The sequence below is a fragment of the Scardinius erythrophthalmus genome, assembly GCF_964197995.2.
Source record: "Scardinius erythrophthalmus genome assembly, chromosome: 1".
NCBI lineage: Eukaryota > Metazoa > Chordata > Actinopteri > Cypriniformes > Leuciscidae > Scardinius > Scardinius erythrophthalmus.
The window spans coordinates 35,385,028-35,409,750 of NC_138221.1; the positions used below are offsets into that span (position 1 = coordinate 35,385,028).

General features: G+C 37.3%; 3 protein-coding genes across 6 annotated transcripts in view; all 3 read right to left on the reverse strand.

The window, feature by feature from the left end:
* The window catches only part of tyk2 (tyrosine kinase 2), a 33,592-nt gene extending 27,175 nt beyond the window's left edge, over positions 1 to 6,417 (reverse strand). Inside the window, exon 1 of one of the 2 annotated variants that reach the window (XM_081384276.1) lies at positions 6,245 to 6,417. The gene's annotated coding sequence lies outside the window, so the exon portion shown is untranslated. The remainder of the gene's footprint in view (positions 1 to 6,244) is intronic. The other variant, XM_081384275.1, reaches the window with a different exon arrangement.
* Positions 6,418 to 10,018: 3,601 nt separating this feature from the next.
* On the reverse strand, positions 10,019 to 18,706 carry LOC308692201 (vascular cell adhesion protein 1). The gene is made up of 5 exons (XM_081367993.1): positions 18,446 to 18,706; positions 17,778 to 18,044; positions 13,404 to 13,736; positions 13,031 to 13,282; positions 10,019 to 10,493 (listed from the first exon to the last, which is right to left on the reverse strand). Exons 1-5 carry the CDS (start codon positions 18,492 to 18,494, stop codon positions 10,486 to 10,488), a joined length of 909 nt encoding a protein of 302 aa, XP_081224119.1. The 5' UTR covers positions 18,495 to 18,706; the 3' UTR covers positions 10,019 to 10,485.
* Positions 18,707 to 19,405: 699 nt separating this feature from the next.
* On the reverse strand, positions 19,406 to 23,849 carry LOC308704052 (intercellular adhesion molecule 1-like). Of its 3 annotated transcripts, none has more exons than XM_081388120.1 (5): positions 23,395 to 23,849; positions 22,670 to 22,936; positions 22,240 to 22,569; positions 21,792 to 22,025; positions 19,406 to 21,387 (listed from the first exon to the last, which is right to left on the reverse strand). In XM_081388120.1, the coding sequence occupies exons 1-5, from the start codon at positions 23,456 to 23,458 to the stop codon at positions 21,317 to 21,319; spliced, it is 966 nt and encodes a 321-aa protein (XP_081244246.1). In that variant the 5' UTR covers positions 23,459 to 23,849; the 3' UTR covers positions 19,406 to 21,316. The 3 variants fall into 3 exon arrangements, with proteins under 3 accessions (XP_081244246.1, XP_081244248.1, XP_081244247.1); XM_081388122.1 differs by having other exon boundaries at positions 20,799 to 21,638; XM_081388121.1 differs by having other exon boundaries at positions 20,799 to 21,497; positions 23,395 to 23,565.
* Positions 23,850 to 24,723: the final 874 nt, after the last annotated feature.

Here is a 24,723-nt window from a genome sequence, read left to right on the forward strand (position 1 = left end):
TCATGACAACCACAGATGAAACTAGGCATACCCTGTAGCACCTCATTATCATGGCAAAATGTAACTTTATGGTTTCTATGGTATTTGTATGAAAAACAGTAGCCTAAATACATTATTAAATAGGCTACTGTAATTATATTCCATTAGTCCTTTAATACATTGTCTACATGTATATCCCACATTTCATAGTGCAGTTAATATTACTAGACTAACGATACAGTAAATCCATGGTAAATGATGGTAATTTGTAGACGTTGCGCACAGTGTTTCTCCTGTTTGTCAGCGCTGTTTCATCTGCCTTTAAACTGGTTTAAATCACAGAGACATTTGTGTTCCTCGCTGAATTCAAGCGCTTCTCACTGGATTTCGTGACCGAGAGCGATCAGAGTAAACGCATCGGCTCTAGTGAGCTCGAGCTGCCGTTTGGACTTTGAGCAGAGCGGATAAATGGTCCGTGTGGCGCGCGGTTCAAATGAGTTTCGTTAGGCTTTTGGCGCATTAAATATTATCGAAAATTTATCGACCTCTTGATATCGTTTTATCGAGAAATATTATATCGCGATAATTATCGTTATTGTTTTATCGCCCAGCCCTAACTAGAACCTAATGAATAACTACTAGTATCTTTTAAAAAGGTACTAGTACCTAAAGAATAAGCACTAGTACGTAATGGTACAAATAAAGCATGAAAATAGATACTAGCAAGCTTTAAGGATTTAATGTTAAAACGTTTTGCCATAGTGTAACCAGTTTTAACACAATGGCAAAAGTTCCAGCAAAGTATGCAAACTGTTCTGTTGTTTGCTGCACAGACGAGCACAGAACACTACCTGACCAAAAATTGTCACAGCTGTTTTATGAAGACCTCAGGGAACTGTGTCAACAACAGTTAAAGTCCCCGTGAACCGGAAGTTGCGAACGACTTTTCTCCAGTGTTATGACGTATTTCCAAGTGAAACGGAATATTGAACAGAGGAAAGGGTTTTACTTAGCGCTCCTCCTCTCCATGGCTCTGTTCCAGTCCAAAATTGTCATGCCCTTCACTCGCTAACTTCCCTCCGTCTTGTTCACTCTGATGTACGTCATTGCTTACGATGCACGAGTGCCCACTACTGACGGAAACTGCAATGGGCTGAATTGGAACGTCCTAAGCCATAGATCACTTGGAATCAGCTATGTAGTTGATTTATTATTTACATTTTTTTTTTCCTTTAAGAATTTGTTTAATGAAGCATCCAAATGTTAATAGGTGTGTTTGGGTTGTTTTAAATAAAAAAATATATAAAAAATATATAGAGTTGTTTGTTGTGTTGGTAACCTGTAACCCGTGTTTTTCCAACTCGTAACTGGGAGTACATCGATCTAGTACGAGTTCACGGGTGGGAAGTCACGGGTTTAACTGCCGTTTCAGTGCACTTTCACGGGTATAAGGTTGAAAAAACACGGGTTACAGGTTGCCTGGAACGATGTACTCCCAGTTACGAGTTGGAAAAACATGGGTTACAGGTTGCCTGGAACGCGGCATTAGACGAGATTTGTGGTGACGTCACAATCGTACTGCACTGTGGGACATATAGGTGCCTGAAGTGTACATATGAAATAGACTCGCTTCCTCGGTCAAAATCGAGGGTCTGTCCATATAAACTTCCCTCGTCCACTTCACGAAGTGGAACGCACTTCAAAATGGCGGCGGGGATTCCCCCGAGGGGAAGTGCTTAGGGAAGTTCACAAGTGTGTGTCTGAAAGTGGACTGGAACGCAGCACATCTCTCGCTCATAGCAGACTAACGGTTTGAGGGGAGTGGTTAAGCATTTTCAACCCAAACCGTCAAACCTACATCATCAGAAAAAGATGCCATTCCAGACCGGAAGTAACTTTTCAGGTTTTGATTAAAGATTACCATGGTATATTTACTTGCACCGATTAATTGTTCACCACATGACTAGTAATATGCGCTTACAAAGTAAATCAGCCCGTTCTCATCCCAAGGCGTCATATACTGACGCTTTTGACATTTCGTCTACATGGAACGCAAGGGGCACCTTTTAGCGTCAATATGAGACGCAGATAGAAATGGGCCATTAGGCGCCTCCTAGCGGTCTAACCCTAACCCTACACCAGACCTAAACCTACCCATAACCAAACAAATCTCTGTGCGTCTCATATTGACGCTAAAGGGTGCCATGTGCGTTCGATGTAGACGAAATGTCAAAAGCGTCAGTATATGACGCCCTAGGATGAGAATGCGTTGAAGTAAATAGGGTCAATTTTGATTTCACGGGGACTTTAAACATGACAGTACATGCAAGTGGATGAGATAAATCAATATAACTCCACAACAACTACACAAATGTATCCACTAACCCAGTGGTTCTCAAACTTTTTTTCGTCGCGCCCCCCCCCCCCCCCTTAAACCTTTAAAAATCTGGCAAAATAAAAAAAATACAAATAAAAACGGAAAGATGTGCAATGAAAAACACCTGCAATAGTTTCACTTTGTAATGTGATTATTTCATATACCAGTAAGAGAGAATCATAATACAGAAATGAACTTTATTTGAAAATGAAAATATTTAAATATTTCAGTGATGCTTTGGATGAACAATATATAAGTTCATATGTCACCTTTAATGTCCATTTCCATGGTGACTCTTGGCTTCTCTTGAGTCTCTGGGTTGACTGAACTAACTCCCAAACACGTTTTTGGAACCGATAACTGTGAATAAGCTTTGGGATAATAAAGTGCAGGGGAAATTCTAGGATTTCAGTCATATGAGAGCTCAGCTGCCAATGAGTATGTGATAAAAAATATATTTATTTAATATTTTGTTTACATAGTAGAGATCTAGCCCTCTTGCAGTATTCCACTGTATTAGATAGATTGATGAGTATAGGCCTATCTTCAGTGTTTACTAAGCCAAACACACACACCTGTTCTCTGTACAAACATAAACACACGTGCAAACACACACACATGTCTGGTTTACTATCTCTGTGGGGACTCCATAGACGTAATTGTTTTTATACTGTACAAACTGTATATTCTATCCCCTTACACTAACCCTACCCCTAAACATACCCATCACACAAAACTTCCAGCATTTCTAGATTTTTAGAAAAAATTCTGTATCATTTATAAGCTTGTTTCCTCAATTCAGGTCCCCACAGTGACACGAGTCCCCATGAATCTGTGTACATTCAAGACCCCATTCGGATAGAAAAACATGTACACACATACACAAACACACACACACACACCTGCTCCCTGTACAAACATAAACACACATACACATCTGTTCCATGTACAAACACAAACAACTTAATACAAACGGCTGATTAATTCAGGAATGATGCAAGTGACTAAGTGTGTTCGGCTTGATGCGGCGCTGCACAGACGGATCAGTCTATGACATCAACATTACGTTATATGTGTACATAACACAACATGTACATTATATGACATACGTATGTCATATAATGTACATGTTGCATATGTTAATGTACACATACAGTATAACGTAATGTTGATGTCATAGACTGATCCGTCTGTGCAGCGCCACTTCAAGCGAACACACCTATCTTTATTAATGAGTCAATGAATAACTAACTCAACCAATTCATTCAAAAATGTGAATTCATTCAGCAACACAGTGGTTTTTAATCCTGGTCCTGGGGACCCACCGCTCAGCACATTTTTTATGCCCCCCTTATTTAAAGTCCCCTTGTGGTTAAAATCAAGTTTTTAATGTTGTTTGTTATAGGTCTACGTGGTGTTTTTAATACGCTTTAAGACAAACCATGTGCAAATTCATAAGTTTACACCATTGCTGAGTATTTTCTCCTTAAAACTGCAGTGAACCAAAGACAGAGACAGTCTCAAAAACGCGGTTTGAAATCGCTGGTGTTTCTGACGTCACAAACTACCCTGTAACCAATCAGGTCAACGTGTGATCGTCAATGATGCAATCTCTGAGCTGGTGTGAGTGAGTGGAGGCGGGGCTAATTTGCATATTCATAGACTTGAGTATACTAAATGAGGCAAGGAGTTACATTCAAGCTATTTTGAGGCATGGAGGCATTTTTTTCAAGGAAAAAACATTTAAATATGCAATTTTGGTGATCAAAGATGAGTTTTAAGCGATAAAAATGATTGACTACACGGGGACTTTAACACACCTGACCTGATTCAGACTATCAGCTTGTTAGGTGAGAGCTCCGTGAACTGGGGTGAATTCCAATCAGAGCAAGTGAGCATCCCTATGCCCTACTCACTCTGAAGGCCAGAAGTGGGGACTTTGGAGTTAGCATGCCACTTGTGTGTCGTAATGTAGCCATTTGGAATGCACTCGAAGAAGGAAGCATTTAAAGAGCAATGAAATGTATGACAAATATGTGTGTAACAGCACAAACAAAACTCTCGAACTCTCCTGTCATTCAGCTTTAAAGTGTGATCACATGACCATAAATGATCAAATTACTTCCTTGAAGTTACCATCTCATGTACCCTTTGCTAATTCCCCACTGAACTCCGATAAGAGAGACAGACAAAATGTGCAGGTCAGTGGGTCCCCAGGACCAGGATTGAAAACCACCGCAGTAACAAACACCACTGCATGTTGCTCAGAGTTGCAACGGTTCTGCTGTGGCTTTTTAGAGCTATTTTCGTCTGAAAAATAGAGCAAAAACAGATGATATTGCTTACGTTGCCTGATCATCTCTTCCTCTTTACTACTAATAGTCGCAGCAAGAAATAAACATGGGTGAAGAGCAGAAGGTATGTTGAAAGGTACATTATAACTTACTAAAATGAATCCTGTTTCATGCATTCGCTCAATCAGTGTTTCAACCGAGGAAAGACGTCAGTAAAACAGCTTGTAGGCTAGATAATGTCACTTAAAGTACATTTACCTCAAGAAAGGTATTCAATGTCATAAACTCATTCGTTAGCTAGAAAAATAACTCTAGAGATGAGCATTTTGCTAAATATATGAACTCTATTACATATTCATTATATTTTTACTTAAAGGTATAGCGGAGGATGTTTTACTTCCTGGTGGGTAGTGTAAACTATTGGTCCTCCTAATTGTCAATCATTCTGGTGAATCAATCAAACTTTTCAAAAAGTGGAGAGGGCGGGTCTTATCTAAAATTTGGAAAGATCCTCCGCTATACCTTTAACCTGCAAGTGATGTCTTCATTATTTAATGCATGTCTGGATAAATCTGTCTTGAAAACAAGTTATTACAGTTTATTGTCGTTACTTTTTTTTCATATTTCACCAACAAACTGGAGGAGAAACAATTCTATTATTAAACAATTGATGTAAAAATGCCTTATGTGCAATTTAAATGTTTATACAACTCACTTTATAAGTTATGAGTTTGATTACTAATTGATTACTAATTGATTATTTGTTTTCAGTTTTAGTTTTCGACCAAGTGCATCCTGAATTTTTGGGTTCGGCACAGAATTTTCATTTCGGTACATCCCTAATTTTATGGAGACAAAATCTTTAAAAAGTTTTTTTTTTTTTTTTTTACTTTACATAATTTTTTTTTTTTTTTCAGAAAATATATATTTTAACAGTCAGATGCTACCATAAAACAGTGATTAAAGACTTTAACTTAATATTTTTAATAACACATGTACATTTACCACATTTATTTGATAGTATTACAATTTAATTATAAGACTGGTCGAAATCATGAGATGAGTTATTTATTTTTCCAATAATGAAAATGATGAAATGCTAATGATGAAAAAGTAACAACAAATATTGTGTTTGATTATTGGTGTTACAAATATTGGTTCGATTACCAAGCAAAACAAAAACTATAAGCTAGTAAAAAGAGATTACCGTATTTGGGGGTCCATCAAAAAGTCTGAAATGTATAACAGTGCTTCTGCCCATCATTACTATTAATATGACATGCTTTACTTATGTAATGGCCGGGGTTGGCAGTTCTCGGAACATTGTGCTATTGGATTTAAAGAAACTGACAGGTCATGTCGACAAATTCCACATATTACTAATACTAAACGCACGAATGTGTTTACTGTCATAGTATGTAGGCGCAAAGCAGCGACAAACAACCTTCTTTAAGAAAAATAACATTATAAGCTACTTCCTGTTTCAGATACAGCCCTGATGGGCAACTACTTGATCTCATATAAATATTAAAAATAATATATAAATAATTGGTAAAAAGTATTGAAAGCTGATCATGAGGTAGCGTTTACTTACAGGCAGATGAATGACGGTGTTTATTTCAGTTAAGTTGTCCTCCTATTACAGGATTCACATCTTCAGCCACTGACGCGCACAACAGACATATTGCGTAGTTTTCAGTCTCGCTACGTGAACTGTCACAAGTATCGGCGTCAGAGACTGTAAGCAAGCCCGCGCTTCGAAACCCTAGTAAGTGAGCTGCCTACTTAGAAACGATGGGCAAACGACAGGGGCGTGTCAAACGCGAATAATGTGCTGTCCGTGTAGGCAGGTCGTAAGGTATTGAAGCACAACCGGGCACAACCAACATATTATATATTTTCTGTTTGCGTCCATCAGCTCTTCAAATTAAAAGTTCTGATAAATCATAGAATGTCTATTTTCCTCTCAACACACACACACAATTAAGTGTTTAAGTATAGCACATCTCTTTTATTCAATAGACCTATATATATGTATAAATAATATTTTTATATGCGTTTTAAAGGTTTATTTTATTTTATTTTATACATACATTATTAAAACACATTTATCTTTATTTATTTATTTAAATCATTTATTAAAGTTTCACATGTAATGCTTCTTCTACATTTTTCCTTCTTTCTTTAAAACACAAGGCTTCTTTTTACAAAAAAAGAAAGAAAAAGGCTTATTTTTTACCATAATCAATATTGCCTACATTATACTTTAATAAAAGGATGCTGAAACCCCCCACTAGAGGGAGCAATTCGACAAACAAACACTCACTCGAAGTAAGCTGGTGGTGGGATGATACACACTTCAACAATAAACATGAGCAATAACTGCAAGTTCATTTTGGCCACCCATACAATATTCCTACTATTTTACAGATATCACAAATATTCCCTGAGAAATTTTACTTGTCTTGTTATATGCTTTGAAAACACAGCTGCTTCAAAGTTCATGCTTGAGGTATGAACGTGTGTAAATAGTCTTTTTAAGTTAACCACAAGAGTCAAAACAATCTCAAGATAACCTATGAATGTTAAAATGCAAATCATCTCCCAGTTTGAGCTCCCCTCCACCCTTTTCCATGAAAGCACAATGCTTCTCTCTGCCGGTAGCTACTTCCTCATATTCTTCTAAATACAGTATTCAGCATTTGAAGTGGATCAAAAAAGTTCATCAGAGTTGCCCTAGGCTAAGACAACAAACTGGTATTGTTCAAAATTCATGTATAACTTTGATGAAAGGTTTTGATCCACTTCATCCACCGTACTTTAGTCTTGTAGACCATTTCTCGATCAAGACAGTGCATTGGTCCATAATAAAACCACCAATTAACAGGTATCACCTAATTTTTTTTTAATGAAGAGTCAGTGTACAGTTTTATATTGTATTAAATTATAAATTGAAAATAGAAGGTGTTTGAATCAGTGTCTAAATCATGTGATGACGGGTGCTAAGATGACATCATCTCTGCCGAAGTCTTAACAAACTGTTTATGGACTTATGTTTCTTTATATTTGTTATTTATGGTTTTGTGTTTCTTTTGCAGTCCCTTAGGTTCATTATTATATAACATTCATTTATAATAAGTTTAAGACATGCTGTTTGAGTTGGTTGCAGATAGGTGCACATATCAGCGGTCATCACAGCATGTTATGTCTACTATAGTTTTCCTTTCTTTGTTCTCATTAACCACACAGAGACAAGTTGTAGTTATGCATTTTTGTTATTTATTATTTCAATTCTGTATTTATCCCCACATTGCAAACAGTGACCCCACATGCTGTCACCATTTCCTGTTCCTGTGCCTCCTCAAAGGAGGGGCGGGACCACAGCTTCCCTTTGTCTTGTGTCGGGTTAAACCATCTTCTATTAATAGGGAAGGGAACTTAACCTTTGGTAGTGTAGGCATGGAGAAATGTCTTATGGTGTTTACATTTAGTTTAAGTTGCTGAATGAGTTTATTTTAATTATTTTTGGATGTTAAATGGTCATATGTTTAGGCTACAAAGGTTTTTGGTATTGATGCCCCTGCAGTTGGTGCGGTCTTGAGTGTAAGGAGCCTGCCTTAGGCTATATAAGACTATATAAGGGTAAAGATGGGGTCATATTGCTGAGTGTATTCATGAAGATTTTCCAGCCTGTAGCAATTTGTTTTGGTTTAATTTTGTATTTTTTTTTTTTTCTTTGACACATCACTGTGAATATATTCACCCCTACTTCTTCACTGGCATTTAATAAAAATCTTCTTTGGATGATATCTGAGTCCTGAGCCTATCTACCACCTCCCCTTGATCTCCACGGGACACGTTATGTCAATGACATTTAATATGCTGGCAGTTTTTACTAATTTAATCATTTGTATTTGTTTTTAATAATCATGCAGTTCCATTGTTTTTAGGGTTGGCTCAACTTACCCCATTCACATGTGGTGAATGATTTCACATGCATGGCTGATGCAAACACCATGTTTACACAACTACACTGTAAAAAATTTGCTGTAGTTTTGCAGCTGTTTGCCAGTAACTTACTGTAGATTTAAATTTATGTTATTTACTTGCAACAGTTTGTTCAAAGTTAAATGAACATTAAACATTAACAAGTCTTTGTCTTTAAAGAATAAAATTATAAAATAACAATCTAATGCAAAGCATTCTGGGAACCAGAAATCTTCATCAACCTTTTTCTGTTTTTTTCCTTCAGATTTTGGTTCCCAGAATGCTTTGCATGAGGATGTTATTTTAGTTTTATTCTGTAAAGATAAAGACTTGTTAATGTTTAATGTTCATTTAATTTTGAACAAATTGTTGCCAGTAAATAACATCAATTTAAATCTACAGTAAGTTACTGGCAAGTAGCTGCCAGTAATACTGTAATTTCTACAGATTTTTCTAACAGTGTAGAACTACCATCTCCATGTCGCAACTGTCCAAGATGATTAGCTAAGAGCTATATGAACATGAAATGAGACTAACAATATCAAGCACCTGATCCTTAAAAGGTTAATTCACCCAAAAATGACAATTCTGTCATTAATTACTCATCATCATGTCGTTCCAAACCCGTCAGACTTTTTTTCATCTTCAGAACACAAATGAAGATCTTTTTGATGACATCTGAGAGCTTTCTCTCCCCCCACTGACAGCCTACGCAACTACCACTTTCAAGCCCCAGAAAGATAGTAAAGACATCATTACAGTAATCCATGTGACTCCAGTGGTTTAGCCCTCAATTTTATGAGTCCTTTGTTTGTGCAAAAAAACATAATCTACCACTTTATTTACAAAATCTCCATCGCTTGTTCACGAGAGCATGACCATGCATGTGTGTTGTGTTGACGCGAGAGCAGACGTCTTTGCATGAATGGGCGAAGGAGATTAATATTTTGTAATTAAAGTAGTAAATTATGTTTTTTTTTTTTTTGCGGAAACGCACCTGTGTCGGTTCATAAAATCAAAAAAGGAGTCACACGGATTACTTCAATTATGTCTTTACTCTCTTTCAGGGGCTTGAAAGTAGTAGTTGTGAAGACTGTCAACAGAGGGACAGAAATCTCTCAGATTTCATCAAAAAAAGATCTTCATTTGTGCTCCGAAACAACATGAGGGTAATGAGTAATTAATAACATCATAATGAAAGATATTCGATTATATATTCAAAATAATGTAAAATTTTCTTAGATATAATAATAATAATGTAAAATCAAGTTTCCTTAGATTTTCCCCCTCAAATTTTTTATCTAAGGTTTCATATGTGACTTTGAAAGGAGTAATGTCTAAGTAAAAGTCTAAATATCAACTCCTCTGCACCTGGCATGATACATAGATACAAGTTCAATTTTATTAAAAAACAAAACAAAACAAAACAACATGCAGGCTAGGGTGTTAAAGAGCATTCAATGAAACATACTTGTGCTGAATGTAATACTCTTTAGTATTGTATTCAGTTTATTTTTATTTATTATTATTGGGTAAGTAAATATCTGCAAAAACATTAAAATGTCAGAGCCACAATGTGTCATGGAACATACAAATGCTCTGTTAAAATTACCTTACACAAAATATTAATAATTCTAGCTAGTATAGATTTGACACATGCTGTATGTATATAGGTTTGACTCTCATATTTAACAAATCATAACCCCTGAAATGAGAGTCCCCTAAAAGGTAACATATACAGTAGATCTAAAATGTAACAGAGCTAGAGCTAGATTTTGATCTGCCACGTTCAGAAAGTCCTGAGCGCACCATCTAGATGTCTTCGGTTCGTTCTCAAGGTCTCTGGGCTTAAACACCTGTGAAACAACAATGGTGAATGATAGGTTAGCAGAATAGAAATGCTCCTGAACATTTAGAGATACAGAAACAAACATTTGAATACTCATTTACAGTATGTGGATCTGTCAAAACAAGACATAAGAAGTGTTGGAGACAAACAAGAAATCTTAAAATCTATTTTTTTATATTTTAAAATCTCCCAAAACTATGAGAGAAATGTGATTCCTTTTCTAAGTAATGCTCCACAGGTTTGGAACAACACTTTCATTCAAGTGAACGGTCACTGTCATTGTCAAGGTGCAGTGTGTGAGATTGACAGCTAGCGGTTGAAACGGGTACTGCAGTCCAAATTCTAAATATTGGAGAGAGTTGTTTTCCCCGCCCCATCCTGCTTACACTCGAGCAATCGACGCTCACGCGGGTTGGGTTGCCAGATTGAGGACACGCAACAGGAACCAGCGCAATTGACAATGGAAGGTGAGGACAGGTCCGGTGTTTCCATAGACAGTATATAAATGGGTGTTTCGACCCCCTGCCAAATTATTACCCCACTCGTTGAAGTCAGTACCTGATTGCCTAATCCTATCCCCTCCCCTAATCCTAACCCCTCCCCCACAACTAATTCTAAACCTATACTTATAGAGCCTTCACATGCTATGGTAATTATGGTAAATACCAAAAGCCGACGTGGAAAATGCACATGACCACCCCCTCATGTGGTATTTTCCAATGGGCAGCTCGTAGAATATTTTGATGCACGAGTTGTCTGAGAAAACCTTTGAACTTTTCAAAATGGCGGAGAGCAACGCAAGAGTCGTGAATGGTACATTAGTACACAACTAAACGTTTTTTGCTACTTTTATCGGATAGTTTTTGTAGCCTATACAATGTTGTGTCATTAACAATTGTAATATAATGGACAACACCTGCTTACATACAGAATCGCCACTGATCACAGGCATGGCATGAAATGCACATCTATGTAAACGTGAATTATGTTAAAGGTCATCCAGGACTGATCTAGCAATGGAATAAAAAGTGATTATGACTTTTTCTCTTGCAACAGAGAGAGGCTTTGTAATTACAGGAATTCCTGTTCTTGCTTTGCTTCCTGTTGCGGTTTCAATTTAACAGATCTCACGTCAGCACAGAACTTCTCTCACTGCTATCATACATGCATGTGATACAAAAAAAATGCATTACCCTATAAAGCCTACTGTATCATATTTGATATGCACATTTCTACAGCCAAAGTGATCAAAACTTTGCTGAAAAACCTGTTGCACACAATGCCACTACATGCCTTGTTGTCTGATTTTTTATACCTTTTTAGCAAAGTACATTAAAATATAATTCTAAACTGTTAGATCTACAGTACTGGACTAAAGCAACTTAGGTTTCACTGGATTGTCATACACGTTGTTGTTTTGAGGTCAAGTTCCTCCACACCAAGCTCGCTCATTCATGTCATAATGGACCTTGCTTTGTGCACTGGTGCGCAGTCACGTAGTCTGGAGGTCTGTAGCTATTGACTCTCTATTGACAGCACTGCAATTTTACGTGGCCTCCCACTTCGTTACTGAGTTGCTGTTCCCAAATGCTTCCACTTAGTTATAATACCACTAACAGTTGACTGTGGAATATTTAGTAGTGAGAAAATTTCATTGCAGAAGTATCACAGTCCCACACTTGAATTCACTGAGCTCCTGAGAGCGACCCATTCTTTCACAAATGTTTGAAGAAGCAGTCTGCATGCATAAGTGCTCGATTGTATACAACTGTGGCCATGGAAGTGATTGGAACACCTGAATTCAATGATTTGGAGGGGTGTCCCAATACTTTTGGCAATATAGTGTGCGTCAGGCTTTACAAGGTTAAAGAACAGTTCATGCAATGAAAATTAATATTTACTCACTTAAATAATAAGTTTAAACTAAAAGTTTAAAATAAGTTTCAACTTGTGTGACTTACCATAAATGCTTGTCAGTACTTTCAGCAGTGCACTTTAATCATATAAAAGTGACAATAGCTTATGGTATTACATATAAAGATATACTTTAGTTTTTAAGTGGGTAAAAAAAAGCACTCTAAAGTGCAGTTGACATTTAAACTATAATGTTCATTTATGTGTCCACAAACATTCAGTTTGCACATAAGAATATGCTTTTAAATTAAATTATTCCTATAATAAGTACTTTTTTTACACAAGGGTGGTGTGCTATCAAAACAAAAATGTGTGGAATGTTGTATTAGGAGTAGGCTATCTGTTAGTACGATCAGGGGGTTAACTCGGTGAATGGTACTATGATGCTACACTGTCAGAACAAAAAAATGTAAAATTTCCACTGTTAAGATCAGTGTTCATCTGTGTAAAGCTCCTGCGTATATATTTGCTGTGCAAGATGCTTTCTTCTCAGACTATTTCAGGCAAATATTTTAGGGTTCACTTCATTTTAACTGTATGTAAAACGTAAATAACTCAATGCATCATGTTGCCTTGGGGGGGGAAAAAAGGTCAACATTTATGTTTCCAATGTGGTTTGATTGCTCTCACCTTTGGATTTGTGTTTGATGACAAACTGTTTGCTCTTTTTCCCCAGGATATTAGATGCAGTGCATGTGTACACCCCTGGGCCCAAAGATGCAGCTGTCAAAACAGGCTGGTTATCAGCCTTTTCCTGAAGGTTTGAGGTAGTCCAGATATACACAGGAGGCGGGTTACCCTCCGCAGTACAATCCAGTACCATTTCACTATCTTCACTGATTTCCATTATCTCTGCCTCTGGACTGCGGAAGTCAGGCGGGTCTGATAAAAAAAAAAGAAAAAAAAAGAATGTAGCATGCATTCAAAGAAGCATGTTCACATTGATAGCTATTCACATTGAAATAAAATAAAAAGTTTGAATTATTGGCCTTTATTCACTTACATTGAACAGCAATGTTGAGAACTTCAGACTGAACTGTTGGAGGAGGTCGAGGGCCTTCTGCTCCCAGTTCCAGCTCTGCTTCACACCTGTACTGAGCCCCATCGTCAGCTCTGTTTGGGACAATCAGCAAGGTGGAGGACACCTGGACTGGCGTCGCAGGGGATAACTCGGAGAACGAGTGGTTGTAAACCTCGGTTTGTCCTCTGTACCATCTTAAAACAAGGTACTGAACAGGTGCGACGTTCTGCACCTCACACTGTAGCTGGTACTCTCTTCCCACCACCACTGGACTGCTGTGATTCACTAAACTTATGGACACGCTGTCTGGTTTCTCTGTGTGGAGACAATTGGCAATTTAATCAATTATATTGAATGAGGATATTCAAACAAGGATATTAATTAAGACCAGTTTAATTTCAAGTCTTGTTTTGGATGCTGGTCTGTTTCTGGCACGAGCTGTTATGCTGGCAGGCTGACCAGTGTAATCATGTTAAAAAAACGCTTAGTAACCAAAAGTAAATGAATAGTTCACTCCAAAATGAAAACTGTGTCATCATTTACTCACCCTCATTATTGACTGATAATCTTTTTCTCCACCAGAGCTCTCGAAATCTCAGTTCTGCTCATGTTAAAAATGCTACCACACAGGCTCATTGGAAAACTGGCCTGTAGCAACATTTCTGCAAAATGATATTACGTTTTTTTTTTTGCATGTTTTGCAACACTGTGTGAAATGCGTAGTGAGTGGTGCGTTCAGTTTTATTGGTGAATGTGAATCTACCAACTTTTTATTACGTTGGTGGTTGTATGTTTCAAGGCAGAAATGAATGGTGGGTGGTGCTAATGAAAGATTGTTGTGTGACTATATCCAGTCTGTGCTTTAAAAAGTTTTTTTTTTTCGTGAGAAAAAAATATTTAAGATAAAATACACATTTTAGTCGTGTCCCCGGGTTTTCTCTCAGTCCTGTTACCCTAACACATCCCCCCCTCTGAAAAACTTGCTGACACATTTTCAACAGGAAGTTGCATCATCTGGATCTTCTGAAGGCAATGGGAAGGCCATAAGTAAGTCCTCTCATTTCAATTTCTGTATATTTGATGAAATTGTAACTATGACTGAGAAGGTAGATCTCAACATACTGTCCTGAAACCTAAATTATTTCTTAGAATTTATTTGTTTATTTTAAAAATATTAACTTTTGTTAAATCACTAGAATTTTCTCAGTGTCCTCATGCATTTAGCATGTATGCTATGTGGCCATATGCCATGTATTTGATAACTTTTTGCTTAAAAACTCAATCCTGTTACTTTCAGTCCTGTTACTTATAATGAAAATAACAGGAGTGAGTTAAATTAACAGGAGAGAGTCTTCTATTTTGTTAATTTAACACTGTAAATATTAGTTGATATAATACTATTCACCTGAATTATGAGTTTTAAGGTTGCAATTACTTATATTGTAGACGTTAGCATTAGTTTTACAATCTGAACACCATACTTCCAGGAAGCCAGTCCACCAAGAAGTGACTTAAACGTTTTGTCTTTGTCTTCCTTATTTTTTCTAGAAAATGGAGAAAACCCATACTATGCAGGTGCAAGAAACACCCACCTATGGTGCGAAACACACCCGCAACCGTCTCTTTTCTTCCTTTTTTGTCTTAACTTCCCTCTTTCTCCCTCCCTCTCTCTTCTTCTCTCTCTCTCCTTCTTCCTCTTTCCACCTCCTTCGCTGTGAAGTACTACTAGCACATAGTACATCACTTCAACACAGAAATCTTATACACACACAGTCATGTACACTCTCTCTCATGCACACACATATGGACACTCATTCCTGTTTCCTGTTCCTCATTCCTGTTATGAAATAGTTCATTCCTGTTACCAAGTGTTTGTTTCTGTTACTTTTTTTTTTCTAAAAATGAAGTTAAACCACTGTTTTTATCAGTTTTGTTTGGTCCATCATTTATACAATTGTTTAATAAATTAAATTATAAAAAAATTATAAACTTGAGGCTTCAGTCTTCTTTAAAATGAAAAAATGGCTTTGTGTTTTTTATTAAAATACACTTTACCTTAATATATAGTGATTTTTTTTGTCACAAATATCAATTATTTGAACATATAACCAACAATTTCTTTGAAATAAACACTTTCTTGTGGGGAAAACAAATGAGTTAATTGACATGCTTTTAAATGGCACATGAGTTTCGTTAACAGGACTGAGAAAACATGCGTCCATCTTCTGCTTACGACCTTGTAAATTTTTTTTGAAAGTTGCCTTAGATTGACCAATACACATTTTGAATAGTTAAGTATGTGTAGTATTAGATTCAGTGTTGAAAAAAGAGAAAAGAATTATGTTTAATTTTGAAGAGTTACAACAAGCAAATGTCACCCATTCGGTGGAATGGCCTAGCCTGGTTCTACCAGACTCTCGTACATTTCATTTGTACAGAGAGTCTGGCCTCGCTCCATTGAGAAACGTTTACTTCCTTGTAAGCGGTTTCTCTGTTAAAGTTCAAAACTATTGGATCTGCCCAGAGTCACTCAGGATCTGCCATAGCCAATCGCTAACGTGTGGTCGTCCGAATGATCAGAGGATTATGTTTAGAATAAGATGTCTGTCTTTTATAAAGTTTATAAAGCGACGAGAATACTTTTTGTGCGCAAAAACAAACAAAAAAAACGACTTTATTCCACTATTCATTTCCTTCTCTCTGTTCCTCGAGTCTTGATAAAGCAGCGCGTCTGTGTGTTGTACGTCACACGTAGGCTCACTATTGGCCGACGCTAGTCATATGTGTGATAACATCAACGTCATCGTTCTCAGCCACTCCCTCTATTCGCTGATTGGTCCTACAAAAAATTTGTTTCTGGAAACCTAAGAATATACAGCAGTCCCAGACGTAGTACTGAAGGAAAATGAAATTGAGCGGAAGTACGTAGGAGGGCGGAGCCAGGCTAGGAATGGCCCTCATAGCTCTAAAATGATGTTTTGAAATTGGCAATGGAGGCTTGATTAGATGTGTAAGAAATTAGTTGTACACACAAGAGCCTTTTAAGGACAAATATCTTGGAATACATCATCTGTGACCCTGGGTCACAAAACCAGTCATATGTCGCACGGGTATATTTGTGGCAATAGCCAACAATATGGGTCAAAATGATCGATTTTTCTGTTATGCCAAAAATCATTTGGATATTAAGTGAATATCATGTTCCATGAAGATATTTAGTAAATTTCCTAAGTAAAACATGTATTTTTGTGAGTGAATGCAGCACAATCGCGAACATAAATGAACAACTTTAAAGGAGATTTTCTCAATGTTTAGATTTTTTTGCACCCTCAGATTCCAGATTTTCAAATAGTTGTATATCGGCAATATTATACTATCCTAACAAACCATACTTATTTATTCAGCTTTCAGATGATGTATAAATCTCACTTTAAAAAAAATTACCCATGTGACTGATTTTGTGGTCCAGGGTCACATCTGAACATTGATTTGAGGTGAGGTAACTGTAGTATAAGCAGAATAATTGGCCATTGAATTATTGCTGCTTCGCGTTGTGGCCTCATTACCACCTCGGGTGTAAGTTATTTTTCATTCAACGGCCCATCGTCAATTATTCCTTACATAATCTGGCCCATAATAATAATTTGTGTGAAACGGTTGTTGTTGTTTCCTGTTTGTTACATTCCTGCCTCGTTTCCCCGTTTTTTTTTTGTTTTTTTTGTTTTTTTAGGACTTTTAAGTTTCTTTGTTCATGTGTTTAGTTCCCTGTTTGCTTTGTACCCTTGTTTGCCACCATTGCAACCCTAGTTATTTTCCATGACTACTCATCACCTTCACCTGTCCCTTGTCAGCCCCTCATTATCTCGTGTATTTAAAGTGTTTTCCGTGTTATTTATCACGTCTTGTCCAGTGTTGGCTGTTTTGTTGTTGTACTCAGTTTTGTTCTTCGTTGTGCTGAGATTTCAGTTCTGCTCCTGATGTTCCGTGTTTCACTAATAGTTTGAGCCTGCGCCTTATTTTTTGTAAATAAATAACACTATTTGGATCCAGCTCTCCCCTTTCTGAGTCTGCTCAGCATTACAATGTTAATTTCAGTAAAACGGCAGTAAATTGTAGTTATGTTTTTGGAGTTTTGCAATATTGTACAGGCATGTTTACAATGAGGTTGCATACATATGCTAGGTTTAATGTAATTAAGGAACAATTACTTACATTTCAGAATGCTTTAAAATGTCACTGTGTTTATGGTGCTTTAAAAATGTCATCATATTTTTCATGATTTACATTTTTTGGATTAATTAGCCCTTTAAAAATCTGACTTTTTTTTCAGAAGGTGTTTTTAAATACTGTACTTACTGTATAGAACCAGGTTAAGTTTTTCCTCACATTGCCTGGGTGCAGTGAAAAAAACACCATAGCAGATTGGCTCCTCAATCCAGTCAGTCAAACTTTCCACCCGCCACTGAACGCTGAGGTTACGCTGAGTGTGTGATGCGGCAATGACCGATTCCCATCCCAGCACACGTACCGGACGAGAGGCCACACAGCTGGCCGACACCGCATCCCCAAATTTCACCACTACTCTGGAGGGAGAGATCTCTAGGGAGCAACTGTCACCTGACACTGAAGGAGGTGTGCATCAGAATATCATCAAAATCACATCAGATGAATGCAACATGCCATATGGAGACAGTTTAATCATCTTCTGGCATATTATTAAAAATCAATTACTGTGCAGCCAACCAGAATGCTATCCAACAGAATGTAGATGTAACTATAACTCATTATCTTTCTACTAACACATTACATTCAGAAACCACAGTTTATAAAGCGGAATGTAAAATATTTCTCGAGTGAGCTTTACACACCGCCAAAAACGGCACAGAAAAATTCTATAGGTTTTCATAGGAATTTAGCAACTGTTATAGTACTTGAACAGATACACACTGCATAATTGTTTACTCTGAGTGTAATCTGAAATACTATAAAACAACCAGCGTCATTTGCACACTGCAACATCTTACCTATTCCGATAATGGACAGACCAAGAAAGCATAAGAGATTGTTTTTCATTTTGATGAAATTGGTTGAAATCTGCTATATTCCGGACACAGAGGCGAGAGGAATTCCGACTCGGTCTTGCTTGGCAACTAAAAACAGTGAACTGTGAGAGCCAACAAAAGCCTTCCCTTGTCCTGAAAGGCCTGAAGGGGGAATTGAAGCAGTGGGCCTCATTAGAATCAGCTCTCCCTCTGCTCACACTTTAATATTTCACATTCTCCCCCATGTTTCTTGTAAAGTGTCAGTCTTTATTTATCACATCTGAGAGTAGTGTACTGAAGGCTGAAATGAGATTCATTATTAACGAATCCTTAAATTAGAATGTTTATAATTTTATAATCGGATTTAGTCTTTCAACTAAAAGTAGCCAATTACACTAACTAGTTTTGAGTCATGTTTATTATTTCAGTGGATCACAGCATACATCATCCACAGACTATATTCAATTTGAAGATTATTCACAGTGAATTGTCATTATTTCTATACCTCACAGAAATGTCACCGTTTATGCAATTTATGCTGGTTTAAAATCTACTGATTTCCGACTAGCTGTCTTAAAATGCTTCACTGCAGGCAGGTTGCCATGCCAACACTCACTCACAGGAAGTTTTGGCAGACTGAAGTCGCTCAGGTCACTGTGTTATACATTACACAAAAGAGACACAAAGAAGTCTTCATTTAAAAAGTACAAGGTTTAGAATTTATGTTTCTCTAAAGTAAGTATTACTTCCTTGGGTGTGAAATGACTCCATGGTGATTTAGAAACATTCATAACAATCACATAGCCACTAGTAATCCGTTTTTGTTCATAAAGTGTTCACATCAAACATCAAAATTATGGTCTCTAGATGGCTCCTTTTTCTGTCAGGGTAGGGGTTGAGGGATGAGGCAAGGACTCAGTGATGTTTTTTTTTTATTTTATTAATGGAATAAAAAGAAAACAAGACCGACATCTGTACAAAGCAGGACTGGACAGGACACGGACAGTACATAAGACGATGAACTGACACAGGACAGAAAACATGGAGAATAAGTAGGAGAGCAAATTAGGAGGTAATGAGGACAGGTGGGGCAAATAAACCAATAATCAATAAGAAGTGTGGTGTTAAAAGCTCCCTGTGGTGAAAATCGCGCTTTTAATATTGTTTATATCTATGTGGTGTTTTTATGCTTTAAGACAAACCATGTGTAAATTCATAAGTCAACACCATTGCTGAGTATTTTCACCTTAAGGCTATTTTTACACGGAAACAATCTGAAGAGAAACCGCAAAAGTGGCGTTGCGTTATCACTTTTTATTCTGTGTTTAGACGAGCGTTATGGGGGGGTAAATCTGCGTGCATAGGGTGACGCAAAAGTGTGTGAAATTCGATGTAGTATGCACTCCAGGCGGCTAGGTGGCAGTGAAGCACTGCCACACAACAACGCCAAGTCCGCGCGCCTGCGTACAACCTTCACTGTCTGCGTTTTTACCCTTTTGACGGGAATGCGACGGTGGAGTGTTTTTAAGATTTCCACTCTGGAGGGTGGTTTCACTTTTTTGCGTTTTTAAGCCCCAAAAACGCCGCCGCCGTCTAAACGAAAGGCACATCTGATAAAATATTTTTACGTTTTCACCCGTGAGCGTTCTCGTGTAAACAGGGCCTAAAACTGCAGCAGACCAAACACAGTCTCAAAAACGTGGCTTGAAATCACTGGTGTTTCTGACGTCACAAACTACCTTGTAACCAATCAGGTCAACGAGTGGATCTTTGAGCTGGTGTGAGTGAGTGGAGGCGGGGTTAATTTGAATATTCATAGAACCACGTATACCAAATGAGGCAAGGGTGTAGAGTTACATTCAAGCTATTTTAAGGCATGAAATTTTTAAATATAACATTTTAGTGATCAAAAGTGAGTTTTAAGGGATAAAATGATTTTTTACAACACAAGAACGCCCAGCAAATGAAAACATAAAGCAGGCACTCTACAAAAACACGCAAGACAAGAGTGAATAAACACTCAAGTCATGCTCTCAAACATTGAGCATGAATGTACAAACCCCGACACAGAACCAAAACCAAACTAGACAGGAGTGCCGGGATCCAAACACCATGCTCCGCACATGAAACAAAGCACATGGACAAGAGAATGCATGGCTCGAGCGCACTCGAATCTGCACGCTCGTGCAGAGACAAGACGATACATGAGTTTCAGGGATCTGTCACAAAACTAAAACAGACTCAGGTGACAGAACTTTCAATGAAAAACACCTTAAAATGTAGTTTTTTGAAAGAGAAAAAAACAAAAACAAAAACACTAGACATCAACACATATAAAAGTAACAATGTTTATTAATATAAATGAAAGAATGACAGGAATACAGTTCTAAACTTCACAGTGAACCATTAAAGAACCTATGATATACATACATTTAAACCTAAAATCTAAATATTACTTTAAAAAAAAGTTATTAAATGTTTTGTGTCACATGTATTTTGACAGATATATGGTATCAAAAATGCAAACAAATGATATATTAACATATAAAACATTGGGTTAAGGCAATAATATTTACCATATTTTTTTATGTGGTGAGATTTCAAAGTGCTAATTTATTTTGTCCAATAATTTCAAAAACTAAATAAAAAAAAAAACAATTCAGTGACAGACGATAAATTTCATGCTAACATTTAAAGGCAGGGATTTTATTTATGAATAAAATGGATGTGTATTAGCAGTTTCCCTGATCATGCATCAAGTCATTAATTTACATTGACTTCATAAGCATGATTAGTGAAGCGCTACAAGTCATTTTGAAAAATAATAATAATAATTCTGCAGCTATTTCTCTCTTATGTGACAATTATCGATGCAACGAGAAGCTGGGAGAAGATAAGAACAGTCCAGAATGTGGGACGACTGCCTGTGAAAGAAGAGCTGTGTGAATGATGGTACAAACAGAAACACACACACAGTGTTTTCAAAGCTCAATCCCTGTCTACAGTTACAGAAGAGAGAAGAGCAGTGCTGGAGCTGCTGAAGAAACTCCCGACCCGACATCCAGGAAGATTTTTTGTCATATATCAGCACAAAGGATTCAAGTAAGTCATCAGATATTTCACAAATGTGCCCTCAGATTCCTTCCTCATTTTCAATGAGAGCAAAATGACTAAGCTAAATACATAAAAAGAAATTCAATGCAAAATGTCTTAATGAACATTTATAAATCCTATTCAAATATAAGCAAAACATAATTACCGTAAATTATAAATTTTATCGAACAGACAGAGGATATGCAGTTCATTTTTCTTTTCATTTATAACCCACCTGTAGATTTGAGGATGAACACTTTGCTGTCACTTCCCTGAGAGTTTGTGGCATTGCACGTGTAGGTTCCTGAGCTGAGCGTGGAGGACCGGAGCACTGAGGAGATGATCGTCTCTTTCAGATGTTCTGAGTCCCATGAGTACATAGGAGCCGGGTTTGCCTTCACTGTACAGTTTAGTGTGAGCTCATCATTTATATTGATGGTCTCTCTTGAGCTGGAGTGTTTTGGTTTATCTGAGGAGGAAAGAGGAACATATTTTCACAACTGAAACATATTTATGTTAATTCATAATATACAATATTTATCAAATTATCTCAGTTAATAAACAAAACTCTGCATATGACAAAATATGACAGTTGCACATCCTTCATGCTAGAAGACCCTTCAGAAAGTATAAACTGAATTAAATTTAATCAAATTTGCAAGCTTAGCAATAAGTAAACCTACAGTAAACTTCAACATTGAGTATTTTTGATGGGGTTGTTGGAGGAGGTCGAGGTCCTTCTTCTCCCAGTTCCAGCTTTGCTTCACACCTGTACTGAGCTCCATCATCAGCTCTGTCTGGACGGATCAGGAGTTTAGATGTTTTACTGACTGGAGTCTTGGTGGTGTCAGTGAAGATGGTTTGATCCACCAGAGTCTGTCCTTTGTACCAGTTGACAGTGAGATTCTGAACAGGAGCCACAATGAGAACGTCACACTGGAGCTCATACTGGTTTCCCTCCATCATTGGTCCGGTGTGATTCACAGTGCTGATGGACACACTGTCTGGAGTCTCTGTGGAGGAAGATTTACACACTGAGATCTGCTGTCATGAATGTACATTAGATATTTCTGAGAAAGAAAAGATAAAAATATCAATAACAGATAAACTCACTGTAAATAGTCACTGGGAGATTCACTAGACACTGTGTCTTATTATAGTTTATGAAGCAGTTTGGCTCTATGCCCCAGTCTCTCAGTTCTGACACTCTCCATGTGATCAGACTGTCTCTGGTCATGGGCACTGCTCCCTCACTGGCTTCCCATCCCAACCCTCTATGCGGGACAGAAGTGCTGCAGTCGACTGAGACAGAACCGCCGTACTTCACAACAACTCTCTGTGGGTTGATCTGAACTGGACATTCATCATCAGCATGTGTACCTGTTAAACACATTGAGAAAGATGTGATTTAAAACTGGTGAAGATTCAGCACAGAATAGCATCACTAAAGTATTGGATTACAAGCAGACACAGAAATAACTTTCTTAGAGTCATTAAGACCTGCAAACTGAACACTGGCCCACGATAGGCCTCTAGAGTTTTGTATTTTATAGAGTTGGGACCATGACATCTTAATAGCAAGTGAAAAATGTAATGGGTTTCTGTAAAAGCCCATCTATGGTCATATGCAACAAAAAAGCTTTACTAATACAGTAGCAAGGCAATATTTGGCAGAGTTAGTCCAAACTCAAACATGTCAACTGAACAGAAATTAATTTACCACTCCCAACTCTGTTAATTTAGCCCACAATAAAGTAAAAGCTAAACTTTAAAACATATTTAATCTCATTCCAGATGCATCGGAAGAATAAAAGACAGAATTAAGATAACATACAAACCTGTGAAACTCAAAAGCTGTGAAACTGCCAAGAGATAAAAAAGTCCAAAGAAATGTTGAAGCATATTGAAAAACAATTGATCAGAAAATACTGTAAATAAGACCCAACTTTATCACTGTAACTCTGAGTGCAAGCCTGTGACTGAAGCTGTAGCTCGAGCAATGCAATAGTGAAACAAAAAAATAACTAACCCCACCCATAAACTATTTTGAGAGGAAATTTCACTGGGTTGACCTCAGGAACATTATGCATTAATGGATGACTGCAAAACATACTCAGAAACAAAATGAAATCTAGAAATAACCGGAATCCTTGCAATGATAGTATTACCCTAACCAGACAACCAAATACGTAGATGAGACTGACGTTGGATGTTGGATCTATTTTGGTTCATAATTTTAAACTCTCACAGAAATTTAAAATCATATTTTTTTTTTTAAATACAAAGTTTCTCTGAAAAACATTTTCAAAGGGGTCCTTGGCCTAGAAAAAAAGCTTTTGTTTTATTGCACAGCGCCCACCTGTGGTAATTGCAGGATAGAACAGACAAAACCCAGAAACATCTGACTTGCATTTATAAGTACATTTATAAGAACTCTCCCACCATCTATTTTTAAAATGAATTATGAGGATTAGCCACCCTGAGTCACCTGTTCATAAGTGTAAAATTACTTTCATGAATTGGCCAATCACATGCACTGCTAATTAGCCTGGTTCTACCAGACTCTCGTACATTTCATTTGTACAGAGAGTCTGGAATCTCTCCATTGAGAAACGTTTACTTCCTTGTAGGCGGGTTCTCTGTTAAAGTTCAAAACTATTGGATCTGCCCAGAGTCACTCAGGATCTGCCATAGCCAATCGCTATAACGTGTGGTCGTGACGTATGTCATGCGCCGAAACCGGCCGGAAACATTTACAAATTCAAAATGTATAAGGACAGTGATGTATTCAGTCAACTGTCGAAGCTGGGTCTAATCATTAACAATACGCTGCGGTCGTTTCGGATCTGCCGCAAATGCTGTACAGTGATCACCGGCTACTGCGCGATACGGAAACAACTTTTCTGCCTCCTTCACTTGGTCCTCCATTAGTGCAACAAGAGGGGAGAAGACAACAACTATCGGCTTTGTATCCCTATCGTTCGCCTTAGCTAACACATTCACCACTAGAACTGCCAGTCATTTTTACCGTTTTGAATTTTATATCTGCAATAACTTTGTTGAAAAAATAAACACAATCCTGCTGGTACCTGACTTTTCCTAAAAGTGTCTGTATTTTCATTTAAAATGTTTTTCATATAAATTACCTATGTAAATTAAACATAAAG